The 18,655-nt window shown below is 41.8% G+C and overlaps 1 protein-coding gene across 1 annotated transcript; it reads left to right on the top strand.

The window, feature by feature from the left end:
• Positions 1-11,611: 11,611 nt before the first annotated feature.
• Positions 11,612-15,648, top strand: glod5 (glyoxalase domain containing 5). The gene is made up of 4 exons (XM_042074202.1): positions 11,612-11,812; positions 13,735-13,890; positions 14,186-14,341; positions 14,767-15,648. Exons 1-4 carry the CDS (start codon positions 11,759-11,761, stop codon positions 14,887-14,889), a joined length of 489 nt encoding a protein of 162 aa, XP_041930136.1. The 5' UTR covers positions 11,612-11,758; the 3' UTR covers positions 14,890-15,648.
• The last annotated feature ends 3,007 nt before the right edge of the window (positions 15,649-18,655 follow it).

Raw genomic sequence — 18,655 nt, 5'->3', positions numbered from 1 at the left:
TGTGCAAGGAAGAAGTGAGCGAGGTACGGCTCTTTGGAGATTGGAGAACAAAAGGAGGAATATTAAGGGAGGTACAGTAAGGGATATAAAAAGATTGAAGGCAAAGCGTAACGGAGAGGAAGTGGATAGTACGTCCTTACTTTTGGAATTTAAGGACAATGTTTTGCCAGATAAAGTGATGGTGGGATATGTGAGCTTCAGGGTGCGGGAGTATATTCCTTCTCCAACCCAATGCTATAGATGCCGAAGGTATGGACATATAGCAAAAGTTTGCAAAGGGAAGCAAAGATGTGGGAAATGTGGAGGGGAGCATGAATATGGGGAATGTGGTGACTGTGTTGAGAGGAAGTGTTGTAATTGTGGTGGGGATCATACCGCTGCGTATGGGGCAGGGGCGTAGCCAGGATTATTTTATGGGGGGGGGGCAGCTGGGTCCAGACTAACTGGTGGGGGTCCTGTAAGTAAAACGGGCAGTTGTAGTTCATGCTGAAGCTGTAAGGGTTGTCAATAAAGAAAGTAGAGACATGAGATACTGGTAACACAAGTTAGTGATGGAGGTGAAAGCAGAAGGCCAAAGGAGGATGTGTGGCGTGTTCCTTTAAGTGGTAAATTGTTCTGATTAAGTAAAAACGAAAACGGCAGAATTAAAAATAATTGTCAAAGCTGCTGCAACATTCCTGAATATGGAAAATCTATCATGGGAAAAGATACAGGGTGAAATGAGTGAACCACCACACCTTCAATAACTTATTGATTTTACAATGTAAGAAGTATTGTTGCAAATGGGTAAGAGTTAAAAGGTTTTTTATAAATAATTTAGAAAGTAAGCCAGATATAATTTGTGTTCAACATGGCTAAAACAGTCATTAGACCTAGTCATAAAGGAGTATATTAGTGTAAGAAAGGATAGGGTGTAGGGCAGGGGTGGGCAAACTTTTTGGCTCAAGGGCCACACTGGGTTTTGAAAATGGGCCGGCGGGTTCGCATGTTCACGTTAGATCTGCTGCAAAGGAGATAACTAAGAGTTAACTTAGTTTAACATGATGTTATCTCTATTTAACCGATGGTTCAGGTATGAGGATAGATGTAGTGAGGGCATATGAATCTGCAATAGATTACTTACTTTAGCTACTGACAGTAGCTGAATGCAATTGGGAAGTATTAAGGGAAAGTACCATAGGTAGTGACCATTTTACAATTGCAATTCATATAGGAGTGGAGTTGGTAAGAGAACATGTACAGTAATGAGAGATGGAAGGTGGATGTTAAAAAAGCTGATTAGGATGAATAGACCCCTGAAGTTCGCCTACAAAAAACCTACCATCTTTGCCCAAATAAGGAGATCCGGTATCTTGAGATTTTTCCAATGGGAAAATAACATGGGGATTTTGAATTATCTCACCTGTTAAACTCTCGCGGGGACGAAGAAATCGAAAATTCAGACGTTTTGTCCTCTGCCTTCGTGGATACTGTGATCTTCGGTACGTGAAGACGGCACACTTTTATCTTTGATACCCCAGAGCTAACTTACAATTCAACTTGTCATAGGCAGTTAGCTTCAATTAACACCCGGATCTCCTTATATGGGCAAAGATAGCAGCTTTGATTCCTTTTTGTAGGCGAACTTCAGAGGTCTATTTAGAGAGCTTAAATATAGACTGTTGAGTAGATAAAGGTCAAAATGGAGATATTTTATGTAGGGGAACAAAATGGATGCAGCAGTAGAAGTAGCTGTTCCAAAAACTAAACCTAAAAACTGTAGAATTGTGCCATTGTGGTCTATGGACTGTAGTGAATGTATAAAGCATAGAAATGGAGCATTATGAATTGTAAAAAGGACACATCATTTTTAGAGTATGATTGAGTAGCCTACAAGAGTTTGCAAGCAGTTATAGAGACAAACAATAAAGAAGGCTAAACAATATTGGAGGTTTTGTGATTCCATTGGAAGAACCATAGATATATATAGAACACTAGATGCGTTCTGGACGCCGCCGTGAGACATCTAGTGTTCTATATATATCTATGGGAAGAACCACGCCAATACAACAAGTTTGGGGAATGATAAGAAAATGAGCGATAATGGGAGAGAGTTTGAGTATCCAGTGATGATGGATGAGAATTATTTACTAATAGCAGAGACCTTAGTGAAAGTGCACAGTGAATCAAAATTAGATCAGAAGGAGAGGAAGGGAAGATACTAGGACATACTAAGATACAAATTTACAATGATGGAATTTAATTGTGATTTGAGGAAAGTGGGTAAATCATCGCCAGGAAAAGAAAAGGGTTTGTTACTCAATGCTAGAAATTCTCACTGATAAAGGTAAGGAAGTATTACTGGGTCTTTACAACAAAATATGGGTAGAAGGGGTAGATAATCCCATGCACAAGGAAGGAATCGGTCATCATTCTTATCAGGAAGCCTGGCAAAGATGCTAAAGTGCCTGGTAATTATAGGCCCATTGCCCTTATGTCAGGTGGGAAAGGGGAAGAATGGTAAACGACAGACTGGTATTCTCGTTAGAGACTAAAGAGTTGATACAGAACTATCAGTGTGGATTTAAAATAGTCCATGGGGCAGATGAGATGTCGGTACCACTCAAGGTGGCAAAGATTGCTTATACTTTTTGAAAAGATACATGTCTGTAGTTAACATTTTTGTATGATAACCCTTCTGGAGTCACAGCTAAATTAGTGTTAACAGCTGTTAAAGTTACCCTCCCCCATTGAAAAAACACATTTTTGACGCAGGTGCCCATCTTGCTATTGGCCTTTGTTAAAGACATATTTGAATAATTGATTTATTATGTTTGGTATCATTTTAAAGAGGACAATCTGAAAAGCTTTCGTTCAAGTCATTTTATGAACACATTGGACAAATACAGCCGACCCTGGAGCTCTTCAAACTTTTAATCACACAAATATTCCTGCCATTCCCTCCTAAATCATCTTTTTTCTTTTAATCCTGTGGCATCAGGCAGAATCAGAATCATTCTGAGGTGCTGATTTTGAACTTTTTTTGAAGAAAGGTAGTTTTGCCAACCTCTGAGGTTTCCTTTGCTATTGGACTCTTGACTTTAATTTATACTCAACCATCTTCTGGGCTTTGTGATTTTGTATTTTATTTTGCTATTGCTGGTCCTGTCAGTACTGTCTGACCACTTGTATTTGATCTGAGCTTCAGACAGTGACAAATGTATGCTTGTTTGTGCGAGGCCAAAACAAGTGCTTGAACATAATTTCTTGTCCATGAAGGAGTTGAGACCAGACCAGGGTCAAACCAGAAACCAAATCTGATCGGGCCAATGAGGGGCTATCAGAATCACTTTGTGCCTGCCTCTCCTCACTCTCTCCAACATCGCTGGGATCAATGCCTCTGGGGGGAAAGCATACAGCAAGGCCTTCGGCCATTCGTGTGCCAGAGCATCCACTCCCAGCAGAGCATCGCTCTCGGTCAGGGAAAACCACTTCACACAGTGTATCGTCTCACGCGAGGCAAAGAGATCGACATGACCTTTCCCGAAGCCCTGTCACACCCACTCCACCACCTGTGGGTGAAGATGCCACTCCCAATGTGATAGGGTAGCCTGGTCCTACCAAACTCTTATACATATTTCATAATGTACCGAGAGTCTGGCCACTTTCTATTGCTGAGCATTAACTTTCTTGAATGCGGGTACTCTGTTGAAGTTTAAAGCTATTGGATCTGCCTAGAGCCACTCTGGATCTGCCATAACCAATCGCTAACATTTGGTCATAACGTATGTCATGCTCAAACTAGCGCACAACCTCAACGTCATCGTTCTCAGCTACTCCCTCTGTTTGCTGATTGGACCTGCACATTTTTGGCCTGAGAAAACCTGTGAATATACCGCAGACAACTTACTGAAGGGAAATGAAAATTGAGCGGAAGTACGTTGGAGGGCGGAGCCAGGCAAGTGATTGGGGGCCCCTCGTGAGCATATCTGCCGCCTTGTTCTGTTCTCCCGGAACATGAACTGCGCGGACTGAGAGGTGACACCTAGCCCATAACAGCAACCTTTTTGCCAGACCGCATAGCTGCGGGGAGCGAATGCCTGGCTGCTGCTGCTGCGGGTGCTGCCTGCGCCGCTGTATCTGCCGATGTACCGCCATCGGAGCTAGTGGGGTGGCGGGATGGAAGATCGCTTCCTGCCGGGGCAGCAATATCTTGTGTGCTACTGCACTATTCTGCAGCACCTCAAAATGCTCCCTCATACTCTCAACAATCTGGAGGAGGAGATAGGCGCATCCAGCAATGGAGTCTTCTCCCTGTCGGGTAGCTGGGATAGCGTGAGCCACAGATTTGGTGTACCAGCCACACCAAATGGCCTATTGCTCTACCCTGTGCCAGGGCTGCGCACTTCGAGGCCCGCAAGGCCAGGTCCAGTGCTCTCCTCTATTCAGATAGTAGAGTCAGGGCTTCGTCGTCCTCCGCAGCCAACCTCATGCTCTCCCCGGCGTAGACCTGGAGGAATGCTGTGGTGTTGAGGGCACGGCATGCCTGCCCCAGACAGGCGTAAGCCTTAGACGCCTGACCGGCAGTGGCCCTGCACAGCTTAGATGGCAGAGTGGCCGGGCTACGGGCTGATGCTCCTTGGGGGGCGAGGTAGGCAGCCAGCGCCTCCTCCACCTTGGGCAGGTGGATCAGCCCCTGCTCCTCTGCCCCGTGCAGGGCAGAGTAAGGCCCGAAGCCCTGGACGGGTGATCGCGCTGGATAGCGCATCATCCCCTACACTCTCCTCCGGGATCTGCTCCAGCGAGCTACACTCGGAGGCCACGAAGGACACCTGGTCATCATCATGAGACCCCAGAGAGCTTCCTGGAGAGGCCGCAGCAAAATCACCAATGGGGGACTCTGCAGCCAGCCCGACCGGCAAATTCGTCTCCCCCTGCTCGACCAGCAGCCACTCGGGAAGCGCGAGTGGCTCCTAGAGGCGGGCTGGGAGGGGGGCCGTTGGCTTCCATCTCCTCAAGCAAGCGAGCCCGGAAGAGGACAGCCTTTGCCCCCAGCCACTCGCAGTGCGAGCAGAATTGTGGGACCGCCAACTCTGTCCGGGCATGAGATATACCCAGACAGTTTATGCAAATGGAATGTGGGTCCAGGGCGGGGATGAACTGCTCACACCCCTGGACACACTGCTTCATTTGGGCAGCCTCAGACATACTTGCTTTTTTATGATTTGATTTATTTATTTATTTATTTATTCTGTCTTCCGTCAGTTGTTTCAGATCCTATTCTTCCGTTCTCAGACCAGTGGCAATAGACGTCAATGAAGAATGAAATAGGGCTTTCAGACATAACCTCCGGAGTATATGCGGAGGTTTGTCAAACGGAGGTCAGATATTCACATGCCTTTTGTGTGCTCCTGCAAGTCAAATACTGTATGTCTATTGCATTTACGTAAGGAGCTTGGAATAAAGTTGGGTTTTCTTTTCATTTTCTCTAGCTAGGCATTATTCATTCTAAACAAATATCGGGCTAAGCAGTGAGGTCATGAGAAGGCTAGCAATGAACAGAAAACCGACCGTGTTGGCTAACAATTTATTAAATACTCTTATATAATACTGTAATACTGTTATTGTCATCAATGACGTTGTTGTACTGCCTTTTCAGCGCCTTCTGCTTATGTTGATTTGGTCTTTTGAATTCCTTTGGCCTTGCGATGTGGTTGTAGGCCTACATCAACGTGTCTCTTGCGGTTCCCTTCATGTATTCTATCACGACGCTGTCTGCCCTCATGTAGCTCCGTGATGTCTTCATCTTTCCAGGTCGGAGATTTTCTGGACAGCATTATGCCACTCCATCATGGTCATGACCCTGGCATTTAAGTACTCCCGCCACATGGACGCACGAAAGAAATGTCATTGACATGTTCTCACATGGTGTGAATCTTAACCGCATGTTCTCCGCTTTGTTCAGACATAGCTCATTTACATAATGTGAGGAGGAAATACTAGAGGGGAGCAGTAGAACAGCCAGCTAAGTTCGGACTTCCATATGACTGTTTATGATCAGATAAACGGCCCAACCGTTTAACATCCACAGAACCTCCGGTCTTACACGTATGTCTGAAAGCCCTTAAAGAGTGTTTGCCATTGGCCGTGCCGGCTAATATATAGCCGAGCCGTTTCGCGCCAATATAACCTATTAGAGGACTTCAGTGGTGATCACGTGATCGAGGAGTGTATTCCTATTGATTAACACTGAGTAGTTTGACTGATAGAGAACCATTAATTTTCATGTGAAGCACCAGGGTCAGTGTTTGAGGCTTTTTAAGTTTCAGGTTTGACCCTGGTCTAGTCTCAACCCTTCATGGACAAGAAGTTATGTTCAAGCACCCGTTTTGGCCTCACACAAACAAGCATACATTTGTCACTGTCTGAAGCTCAGGCAACAGATGCAGATCAAATAGAAGTGGTCAGACAGTGCTGACAGGACCAGTAATAGCAAAATAAACTACAAAATCACAAAGCCCAGAAGATGGTTGAGTATAAATTAAAGTCAAGAGTCCAATACCAAAGGAAACCTCAGAGGTTGGCAAAACTACCTTTCTTCAAAAAAACACCATGCCTGATATAAAGCTGAAAATCAGCACCTCAGAATGACTCTGATTCTGCCTGATGCCACAGGATTAAAAGAAAAAAGATGATTTAGGAGGAAATGGCAGGAATATTTGTGTGATTAAAAGTTTGAAGAGCTCCAGGGTCGGCTGTATTTGTCCAATGTGTTCATAAAATGACTTGAACGAAAGCTTTTCAGATTGTCCTCTTTAAAATGATACCAAACATAATAAATCAATTATTCAAATATGTCTTTAACAAAGGCCAATAGCAAGATGGGCACCTGCGTCAAAAATGTGTTTTTTCAATGGGGGAGGGTAACTTTAACAGCTGATAACACTAATTTAGCTGTGATTCCAGAAGGGTTATCATACAAAAATGTTAACTACAGACATGTATCTTTTCAAAAAGTATAAGCAACCTTTGCCACCTTGAGTGGTACCGACATCTCATCTGGCCCATGGACTAAAAAGGGTAGGGGGACCATGGACCCAACAGTGTTACTCGAAGATCTAATTAGAATGGCTTAAGTAAACAAGGAAACTGCCTTAGCCATATTTTTTTTATCATAGAGAAAGTATATGACATGATGTGGAAGGAGGGGCTTCTTATCAAGTTATTTCAGGGGAGAGTGTTTGCATGGGTTAATTCATTTTTTTTTATCTGAAAGGAGAATTATAGTTAAAGTTTTAAGTGAAGAGTATTTAAAGTAGACAATTACACTCCTCAAGGGAGTATTATTAATCCTATATTATATTAATAATATTATTCTCAATAATGATAAATGACGTGTTTAAAAGTGTAGAAAGGTCTATCGGTGTAGCATTATTTGCAGACAACAGAGCAATGTGGAAGAGGGGGGAGGAATATGAACCATTTTATGAGTAAGATGCAACAAGCAGTAGTAGTCCTATCTGCATAAAGTAGGCCTAAGAGGTGTGTCGTTGACATATTGATGAGCGTACGCATAGATATTATAAAGCTTTGTAATAGGCTATCTATGAGCGTACGTAGCAACCGGGCCAACAGCAGCAGAAAAAATAGAAAATGTAATTCCAGGGAATTACCAGTGCATGAAAATGCAAAACATATGATGTAAAATATCATACAGAGTAAAGACAGATAATACAGAGATAGTTACAATGGTGTTGCCAGGGTACATATGATGGTTGCTATGCCAAATAAAGTGGTTGCTAGGGTAATCATGTTGGTTGCTATGGCGGTTGCTAGGTTGACATTGTAATGGTGGTTGTTAGGTTGCTGCTAAGGTAAATCATATGCTTGCTAGAGTGTTGCTATGCAAAATAAAGTGGTTGCTATGGTGGTTGCTAAGGTAATCATGCTGGTTGCTAGGTTGACATAGTGGTGGTTTCTAGGTTGTTGCTAGGATAATTCAGATGGTTGCTAGGTTGTTGCTAGGGAACATATGGTGGTTGCTATGCAAAATAAAACGGTTGCTATGATGGTTGCTAGGGTAATCATGTTGGTTGCTATGGTGGTTGCTAAGTTGACATTATAGTGGTGGTTGCTATGTTATTGCTAGGGTAATTCAGATGGTTGCTAGGGTGTTGCTAAGGTAGTTCTGGCGGTTGCTATAGTAACTCAAGTGGTTGCTAGGTTGTCATTGTGGAAGTGGTTAATTGATTGGTTGTTACTAGGGTACTTGAGATGGTTGATAGGCTGTTGCTAGGCTAGTTGTTGTGGTTGCCATGCAGGTTGCTATGTTAATCTCATTGGTTGCTATATTGGTTGCTACAGTGGAGGTTGTAACAGTGGAAGTGGTTGCTAGGCTGTTGCTAGGGTATTTGACATGGTTGCTAGGCTATTGCTAGGGTACTTGAGATGGTTGCTATGCTTGTTGCTAGATTTTATAGCAACACCAAAGAGTTTTTTGTACCTTAATATAATGTTTCCAAAATCATTTCAGTGGTTCATCAACTCGTAATAGGGTGAACGGCACTTCTGTATTCGCTTCGCGGCCCTCTATCGGCTATAACCCCACTATGTAAGTTTGCCAGATCGGGTAGCAGATCTGTAGTTCAATGGAATGAGACATAAGAAACTACAAATTTGACTTGCGTCTAATTGAGCGCCTGTCACTTTAAGACGTTCGTGAGGGTAACACCGTTTAAAAGGCTGCTGATGTGTGGATGCAATTCATAACATTTTCTATGTAGTTAGTTAAAATAACGGTTCGTACTTCTCCTTGGGACAAGCCCTTTTGAGTCTTGGAAAACACTTTTCCATTTACATCGGGATTTTGCAAATATTCAGTGTCAGAGTCAATAAAATGAGCCCTGCATGAGTAATGAAATTGACAAGCAGCTGTAAGTAAGCATGCTAAACTCAACATCCAAACAGTATTCTAACGTTAGCTTTGACATACTGCTTGATTGCATAACTTAACTTAGTTTAGTCTCCTCATTGTACTATGTTGTGATAAGACCTTAGCAGTTAACTTTAATGCAGCAGTTTTTAACAAATTTGCGCAGCATTGTCACGATGCTAAACGGATTTAGTAGCAATTTAGCCCGTCATCTTCTATGCTATGCTTTTATTATATGTGGCAACAACAATCGTTCAACAATCATTAATTTTTTGTTAAATGCACATGCAGAGGAGGGGCAGCGGGCTCGTTACTGAGAGAGAGCGGGGCGGGGCAAGGAAAGGCTGCGTGCATAAAAAGTGCAGCTCAATGAAAGGATTGTATCTTATCTTTAAATTAAATTTACCATAAATTTAGAAGATTAATGTGTGGCGGCCGGTTTTGATTATATGGCGCCCCGCCACAGATTAGTCAATGTATGGGAAACACTGCATCATACTTTCATTAAATCATGCAACATACTCTACCGTGTCTGTGGACATCGTTATTTGAAAGCCGGTGCTAGATAAACAAATAGCGTGCTTGCAACAGAGGAAAAGTGCTTTAGTGTTGCTTTAACCGTGAAAGTGGTTGCTAGGCTGTTTCTAGAGTATTTGAGGTGGTTGCTAGGTTAATCATGTTGGTTGCTATGTTGGTTGCTAGGATGTCAACGTGGAGGTGGTTGATAGGTTGTTGCTAGAATACTTGAGGTGGTTGCTAGGCTGTTGCTAGGTTAGTTGTGGTGGTTGCTATGCTGGTTGCTACTGTAGGTTAATCTCATTGGTTGCTATATTGGTTGCTAGGTTGTTACTGTGGAACTGGTTGCTAGGCTGTTGCTAGGGTATTTGACATGGTTGCTAGGCTGTTGCTAGGGTAATTGAGGTGGTTGCTAGGCTGTTGCTAGGGTAGTTATGGTGCTTGTTATGCTGGTTGCTAGGTTAATCGTGTTGGTTGCTATGTTGGTTGCTAGATTTTAACTGTGAAAGTGGTTGCTAGGCTGTTGCTAGGGTACTTGAGGTCGTCACTAGGTTGTTGTTAGGGTGTTTATGGTGGCTACTATCAGAAATAAAGGAGTTACTACAGTGGTTTGTTAATATAATCATGTTGGTTGCAATGGTAACTGACATAGATGCTTAATTCCAATGGTTGATGTTGGTTGCTAGGTAGGTGGTAGTTTAATGTAGTTGGCTGGAGGCATAGTTGATGATAACTGACAGTTGGAATGGCTGAACAATTAAATAGACCGATTTACAGTAACTGTAAATCGGTCTATAGTTGAGTAGTTTAAATGGTTAAATTGTTTAACAGTGAATTATTGTAGTGAGGACTTTTATTTTGAAACAGTTTTGGGCAGAGGGAACCATAGACTGTATAGAAGTTGAACAGGATCTGTACAAAGATCCTTGATTACTAGCTCAGCTTTAACTCTCTCTGATCTGTAGTCTTAAGCCTATGGTACGCTCTTCCGTGTCTGCGTCCCGCGCACGCGGCACTGGTGAGAGCGTGACGAGAATTGCTAACGCAACGCTCAGAACATAAGACGTTTTTTCTCGTTCCTAAGCAACACAAACGGTTTGTCAATTGAATACGTTGCGCTTTGAAAGTTGAACCAAGTTCAACGCTCAGCTTGTTCAACGCTAGCAGCGTTGCCACCGTTACGCTGACGAACCAGAGAACAATAGGAAACCTGCCGCTTGCCGCTGGCTAATGTGATCCCCGCCTTAAAAGAGCCTGAGAGAGTGACAGTTGCTGCAGGTGGCCATGAACACCTGGCACAGGATTCTAATTGCTATGGTGATGTCATAATGGCCAATGTTAAAGTCTATGGGGAAATTTTAAATAATGTAGGTTAAATGGTTGAAGAGAAAGTTGAAGCGTACGTACGGAAAAAGCAGTCAGTGGAATAATAGGGAGGGAAAGTAATCTCATCGCCATCTAGTGGTTGCGTTCCTAGAGTTTAGCGGAGTGGATGGGATTTTTTTTTTAGAAAAAATATATCTCGGTGCACATTGGGATCTTAATTTAATGCCTTTCATATGTTAGGCACTGGGGTCACCTCTATTGCTTCAAGTGGTCATACATTATTTTTAGGATCAGTTGAATTGTTTTGAGTTTTTGTCGTAACATGGTGATAAGGAACTACAGCTGCATGTGAAGTCACATGTTTGGGCACTTAATCTCTATCTGATCAATACGGCAATTTGCTTAACTGGCTTAACATGTTTTTGTAATAACGGAACGTGATGTAAACCGCGTGGTGATAACTTTATGTCAGGATAACTGGTGTTGTGCTTCTACTCACATGAAGAGTTAGCTGTAAGTGTTAAGTGTCAATGCTAACCAGGCTAATAAACAAACCATGCTACCGTGAGAAACGTTGAAGGGTAAAGTCACGTGACTTCTTTTGTAGTTCGTTTATGAAACAAAAGGAGCAATTTCGATTTTCTTAAATAAGGCAAAATAGGGTCTGACATTTTCACAGTTAGAATATTATTACTGTATAGACACTGAAAAATATTTTTGGTGGATAACATCGCTGATTTGGCTTCACAATATTTTTTAAAAAAGAGGTCTATGGGACTTAACATTGGAGCTGCTCTTCGATAGGAACGCAACCACTTGGGGCGCTGGTTTTCACTTTCCCTCCCTGTGCTAGGAAGAACACTACAGTGCATTGTCATGCACTATAATAACCAGGCGCACACCTAAGGTTGATTTTCTCCGTTCCCGGAAGTGGCTCCTGATGAAATATCTCGCTCCGCCTATATATTTAGAAGAAGTTTCAACATACTTCTGTTAACTTCGACGATGGCTTTGAGGACACTCTGCGTTTTATCACGTTTCCAACTAGCCTATAGCAAGGTATGAAGGTGTTAGTAGCCTAATGTGCTCATCTTTTCTAATGGTTTTGTAGAAATTACCTGCGTAAAAGTCCGTGAAGATGGGCTATCTGTCTGTGTACATCTACTGTAGTAGCTAGTAGTCTTATACTATGTGTTATTGGTACGCCGTTTTCTTAACAGACTATCATAGATATGTTTTCAACTTATATTAGCCTATGTCGATACTTTACTTCCTGAATAGTCAATAAGAAGTGTTAAGCCAGAAAATGTCTATTAAGGTAGGGGCTCTGGTTTTAAAACGTTTGCAGAGTCGATGAGAAGCGAGCCCCTGGCTGCAGTTCGCAGATCGGAGCTGGGGTTCAGTGTGGGCGGAGCGCAACGTTGAGCACGTCTTTCCACGCTGACCATGTCCTGGTTTTTTTGTTTGCTACTGTTCGAGTTAAATATTTCTCAACATTATCTCTAGGAAGAGTGCTTAACTAAAAGCGTATCCTCAACTTCAAGAGAAAAAAAAAAAACACACGGGGTTACGAGACTCGCTGTAGGCCCAGGCCTGCATGAAATAACCAGTCACATAGCATAAATAATAGCAATATTATCTGTCTAATGCCTTTCATGTCTAGGCCTAGTCTATTTTCTTTGATGTGAAAAACTGGCTGTCACTGCCTGAGTGCCAAAGGAAAATGTAGCCTACCATGTGTCTGTTGTTGCACATAGCTGCATAATATACCCCATGGTCAACAACCACTTTAACTTGTCTGCCTGATCCTGAACAGCTATCTCAAAGTTATTGAGAGGGTATTTTGTAAACATTATGTTAATGAAATTGAATTGTGACATATTATGTATGTTTTAGTCTACAATAACAAATTATCATATTATTATTATAATACACAGAGTAAATGTGTGAGCTGAGCTGCAAACAGCTGTCACTGTGTGCAGGGTTTCATCAGTAGCCTAGCCTATCAATGAACCCCGAATCTCCTTTAGGCTAAATATTACATAATAATTCATCCATCTGTTAGCTATATTTTTCTGATAATGATGATGATTAACCTTTAAGATAAATTATTTTGTGCAATCTGGATACAGAATAAAGTGGACACATACAGGCAGCAGACACAATTTAATTAAAAGTTACATTTACACATAGCATAGGCCTACTGTTAGGGACAACTGATTGACAGTCACACGTACATGTATGTATACAGTGAGCATAATAAAACCGACCCCACCCCTTCTCCATCCATACATCTTTATGAGTTCTGAATATTGCAGGGAAGCTACAGCAGATATTGAACTTCACAGTGAGGCCCATATAAGACATTGCACGCACTGCCTTACAACAAATATTGCCCGTATCCCCATAAATATATGTATATTGAACCCATTTGAGATATATTACATTCTATAGTTTTCTTTTTTGAACTTACATGCTGTACTAAGTTAGGTGATGGTGTTTCTTAATCTTCTGCAAAAAAAAAGTATGTGTCTGGAATATCATTTAAAGTGAAAAGTCGAAAAATAGTAAAAAAAAAACAAAAAAAAGTATAAAAATCAAACTCCATAGACAGTATTAAAACCAGGTAAATAGACGAACACAGAGAGGTCAACGGGGAATGACGTGAAGATTTTGGACTGAGCTCAACGTTGCACTCCACCCCACATTAAGCCCAGCCCCGATCTGCAAGCTGCAGCCAGGGGTACTTGGAGTCGATTGACATTTCCTTGTACCGTAAATGCTGGAGTATGTGACTGAGAAACAAGAAATGGTTCATGAAATCTTATCTTAACCCTACCCTACGTTGATTACTTGACTTAGCCTATCACGGTTATTTGTCTTAGAAGTTAATAATTGAATGGTACACAAGTCTCATCTCTATTTGTCGCATGACAATACCATTAATAAACTGTATTCCACTGTCCATGTACCCATCCAAGCCCCTGCTATATCGACTGACATCTGGAGTCTGCTTCAAAAGTGCCTGCCCGGTTCAGATCAGCCATGTGGACCACCTGGTTCTGACTGTGCGCAGTGTGCCCAAAACTATTGATTTTTACACCTCAGTTTTGGGTATGGAGGTTGTTACCTTTAAGGTAAGTAGTTGGGTCATTTCTCTTTTGAAGGGGTGCTGCTGAGTAAAATATCTCACTTTGATAAGCCATTATTGATAGGCCATGTCAAGGAGTAAAAGAGGCGGCACTTAAGTGCAGTCAAAATCTTGGGACAAAATCATTTCGGTTGACTGTCCACTAGGTGGAAACCTTTGCCAAGTTTTAGAATTGTACCTCTAAGCAGCGAGAGGGCTGCTGCACCTGCAGCAGGCCATTTGTCTTATGCCTCCTCTGCTCCTCACGTGTGCTCCCATTCGCCATCTCAATCGTCCTCCAGGGAGACAGAAAGGCCCTGGGCTTCGGCCAGCAGAAGATCAACCTGCACCAGTCTGGAAAAGAGTTTGAGCCCAAAGCCCAGAGCCCCACACCAGGCTCAGCCGATTTGTGTCTAATCACAAAGACTTCTCTCACCACCGTAGCCGCCCATCTCCAGGTGAGCCCATACATATAGCTTAAGCTCCAAAAATTAGGCCACATCAGTCATAGATACCCTTTACCAGTGAGGGAACTGATGACGGTTAGTGTATATTTATCTATGGTTAATAATGTGTGTGGTGAATTCGTTGTTGTTGTTAAATGTGTGTAAAATGTCAGCTGTACAAAGGTCAGAGGTTAACTGTGGAAGGCTTAAGATCGACAGCTCATCTATTCGTTTTAAATTCTCGGCCTTTGAGTTATTTTGCATCCCCCATTCTTCAGTTGTGCATCACACTACTCCGTACCTCATGTAGTGATTGTTATTATCTGAGCCTAAGCAACCAAGATTTTTCATGGACAACCAAGATTTTTCATGGACAACAAACTGCTGAACCGTTTCACTTATTTTTACTCTCAAAGCTTTGATTTGTTTGTTTGCAGGACTGTGGAGTGGCCATTGAAGAGGGGCCGGTGGAGAGAAGTGGAGCAGTGGGCCCAATCACTTCCCTGTACTTTAGAGATCCGGATCAGAATTTAATTGAGGTGTCCAACTATAATCAGTAGACACAAGAGGGCAGTGTTGAACCTCTTTAAAGCCTTGCTTTTGCAATTTGTTAGTATGTTCAAATCCCTGACAACCCTCATTGGACAGCGCCAAAAATGATTTGGCTGAGGATTTTGTTAAAGCAGACTATTAAGATCTTAAAGAAAAAACTCAAACTTCATTATTAGTTCATCATCGACTTGACTTTTTTTGCAAATACAATACCAGCCAAAAAGTTTAGGCACACCTACTCATGAATGGCTTTTTCTTTGTCTGACTATACATTTTTCTCTATTTAATGTGCCAGTCAGATTTGTGATTGTCAATCATGTGCATCTGTTAATCTTAACATTGCACTAAGAGGCATAGCCTGCGTGGAGGAGGTTATGAGCTACACAGCCTAAGCAGACCCTACTTGATTGCCACAGGAACAAATATGATTTTGGCCAGGGCTGGTCAACTGGCTGTTTCCAACTCACGCAAGCCTGAGCTTAAAACAGGCAGCACACTCACACACACTGGCTGATAGCATCAGTTACTGGGGTCAGCGCCTAATGACTTTCTGCCCAGCTGATGCTGTTGGTGGAAAGTGCTTCGAGATGTATTTTCTAGTCATAATTCTTGCCTACTCTGCAAATACTGCTGCATCCAAACCTAATGGACTCTGGTTTATCCACTTTACTGTGTTCATATTTTGAAGCAACAGAGCTGTTTTTTATATTAAAGCACTGGCATGTTGCAATGCTCCTGTGATATTCTAATAAATATGACAACATATTCATTTTTAAGCTATTATTTTTTTCTTGTGAAAAGTTGGTCTTAGTTTGGTTAATTTATGTGCACATGTAATATTTTGTGACTGCCTATATTATGGGTGCAAGAAACATGAGATTGCCTAGACACTGATTGCTGCATCATCAAATGTCATAGTTGGGGTAATTGGTTGACCTTTTGGGTAGTGGGTCTACTGTAAGTTCCCCTCTCACATGCCTACCATGTCCGCTCACTACAGCCCTTAGGAGTTGACTGACACCATCGAAATGTTGGTAAAATGAGGTAAAAAAAAACCCACAATAATTCTGATTCTGACAGGTCACCTGTGTGTAGGTGTGTGTGTGGTGTGTGTGCAGGTGTGTGGGGGTGGGTGTGTCTAAGGCGCCCAGTGGCATTGTTGAGTGACTGGAACATGGATAGAAACATGACCCAAGTGCGTTTACTGAAAGTGCCTCCCAGAAGGCTTTAGCTTTATGCACGTACTGTGGAAACTATGATGACAGAAACCAAGAAAAACATGTTTGTGTTGAGCCTAAATGCTACAATTCAGGAAAAAGCTGCCACACAAAACCACTACGATGTCCGATGGTACGAACAACCTTGTCCAAATGTGTTGAGATAATTATTCTGTGCATTATTGATGAATCCTGATAATATATGTATTCTAATTAAATAACTGATATTCTCAAAATAATTACACAACATTGCTAAACATCATTGCCACGTCATCTCTCATATTAGGAAATTAATTTAATGTCAAAGAGTGGACACTAAAATGTAACATTAAGTGCTGCTGTTGCTATTCCGTGTGTCCGTATAAATTGTGAGTAATCACTTTAGACTCCATGGTGTGTCCCATTTGGTATGATGAAAATGAAATTAGGCATCTGCAGGAAAGAGGATGCTGTGTCACAGTTGCTAAGACAAACAGCAAGTCTGTTTTGGTAAACACCAGCTCCATAGACTCCTACTGAAGCCCCATCATGGCAAGGCTGAGGAAAATCAGGCTGTGGAAAAATATTATCAACGTCCAGCAGTGAAAATGACAGGAAAACCCAGGCAATGAGTCTAAAAATGAGTCCTGCTTGTGGTCAGTTTCTCCTTTCTCTTTCTGTTTGTCTCGTTGCCCCTCCTCTTCCCCCGGTTTTGAACACTGTTATTTTGTGTATATGTCTGTCTAGGCTGGACGGGGCATCGCAGCGAGCGTGAGGCTCCAAGCACCGTCTCAGCAGCCTGATGGATGGTTGAGAGAGACAGGAAGTTTGCATGGACCTCTGAGGTGTGTGTGTGTGTGTGTGTGTGTGTGACAGTGTCAAATGTTATGTCCCCCTTAAACACTGCCTGTAGCCGAAAAGACCCTCTTTGCCAATGCTCACATGCTCTCCGTGGCCGGAGAGCACACGGTCCCAGGGCTGTGCTATGCTAAGAATGCCCAAGATGGATGGACCCCAGAAAAGAATCGACACTAAAACCGGTTTACTTTTTTGACTACAATAAAAAATATTTTAAGCTTGTAGCTTGAGTATGAAATATATTTTGAAAAACTTTGCATATGGAAAACTCCTGTAGTGCTTGAGCTGTACATACTTGCCCTTTGGGCAGAGTCCTTTGAATGGGATTTTTTGGTCTACTTCCTTAGTACACCATCTCACACCACTCAAGCTGTATGAGTTGTGAATCCCTTGGTCCCCTAATGTGACATTATTTCTAGTGTTTTGTAATTAAGAGCATTCACTACCCATTCAGGTGCCATGTCTGTTTATATTTAATGTAGTTGCATATTTCTCAACATGGCATATCGCTGGAGTTTAAACGTTAAGGAAGACGTAAAACAAGCATCAAATTGGGATGACGTCTACAATTTCTGATTTCTTAACCGGTTTTCATGCCTGTAGTTTAGACATTGATTATCAAAAAGAACTTCACTTTAGTATAACCTAAATATAATATAATTGGGGTTTTATGGGGCTTTCATCCCGGTTCAACATCTTTGAAACTTTGTATCATCCTCCCTTTCACACACAGACACACTAAATGTTGTTAGAGTCAGATTTGTTGAAATTTAGTCACATGTAAGCTACTTTTTGTACAGCTTTCCTGATATAATGCAATATAATGTGAGTGTCAGTGTGTTTATTTGTGTGTGAGCTTGTGTTTGTGTCGGTGTATATTTGTGTGTGTGTGTGTGTCACAGAGTGTCAGAGATGCACAGTTTTGGTGTAAATGAGATTTGAAACAGAATTGTATTGTTTCAAAATGGCCTTTGTGAAAAGACTTAAACCAGATGTATTATTCCTATTGAAAATGGCGTACTAAAATCCCATGAAAAATTCTTACCATAATGTGCAGGTGTGTTGTCACTGATTTATCTTAATTACCTACTTGACTGCTTCAAATCACTCTATCCTATTGTAGACTTAAAGGTGAAACACCCCTCTTCATTCAAAGGGGAATTTCCACCGATTACACTGTTATTGTTAATGCTGCAGGTCTATTTCAGATTATCAGTTCAATTGTATCAATTGCTTCCCATTGCTTTTGTCTCTGTCTCTGAGTGTTATATAAGAGAGGGTAATTTTCTTCAGTTTGCACGCCAAGGTTTTTTTTCATCAGAGCAAATCTTGGCTGCCTGTCACAGAAGCTAGGTGGAGGCATACTCGACAGGCTATGCCCCTGTGGAGATAAAGATAAAGTTAAAGTTCGCTCTCGTTTGTATTAGTATTTCTGAATTTCAGCCTGAAATTGGTGTGATGTGTTTGTATAGAGAAATAAAAAGTGCACATTTTACATGCACAGGTGAACTATTCGACTAAATATATATTACAGACAATATTAGATTATAATCAGTCTCTGCATATCATATGGTATTTGATTTGTTCCTCTCCCTAAATTTGAATACGTTGTGTGAAATTGATGAAGGGGATCTGCACAAACGAATGTTTTAGTGAATTTTATGTGCAAAATAAGAAACGGGTAGAACTAGAAAAGAGAACACGGACAAAAGGCCCCTAT

This window comes from Alosa sapidissima, chromosome 20 (genome assembly GCF_018492685.1).
Source record: "Alosa sapidissima isolate fAloSap1 chromosome 20, fAloSap1.pri, whole genome shotgun sequence".
Lineage (NCBI taxonomy): Eukaryota > Metazoa > Chordata > Actinopteri > Clupeiformes > Clupeidae > Alosa > Alosa sapidissima.
Note: the sequence above shows the minus strand (reverse complement) of the source record. Positions and strands in the feature narration are given on the sequence as shown.

Coding starts and splice junctions, on each gene's coding strand:
- glod5 (XM_042074202.1), top strand. CDS start 11,759: ATGGCTTTGAGGACACTCTGCGTTTTATCACGTTTCCAACTAGCCTAT. Junction 13,891..14,185: donor TGGAGGTTGTTACCTTTAAG/GTAAGTAGTTGG, acceptor ATCGTCCTCCAG/GGAGACAGAAAGGCCCTGGG. Junction 14,342..14,766: donor CCGTAGCCGCCCATCTCCAG/GTGAGCCCATAC, acceptor GTTTGTTTGCAG/GACTGTGGAGTGGCCATTGA.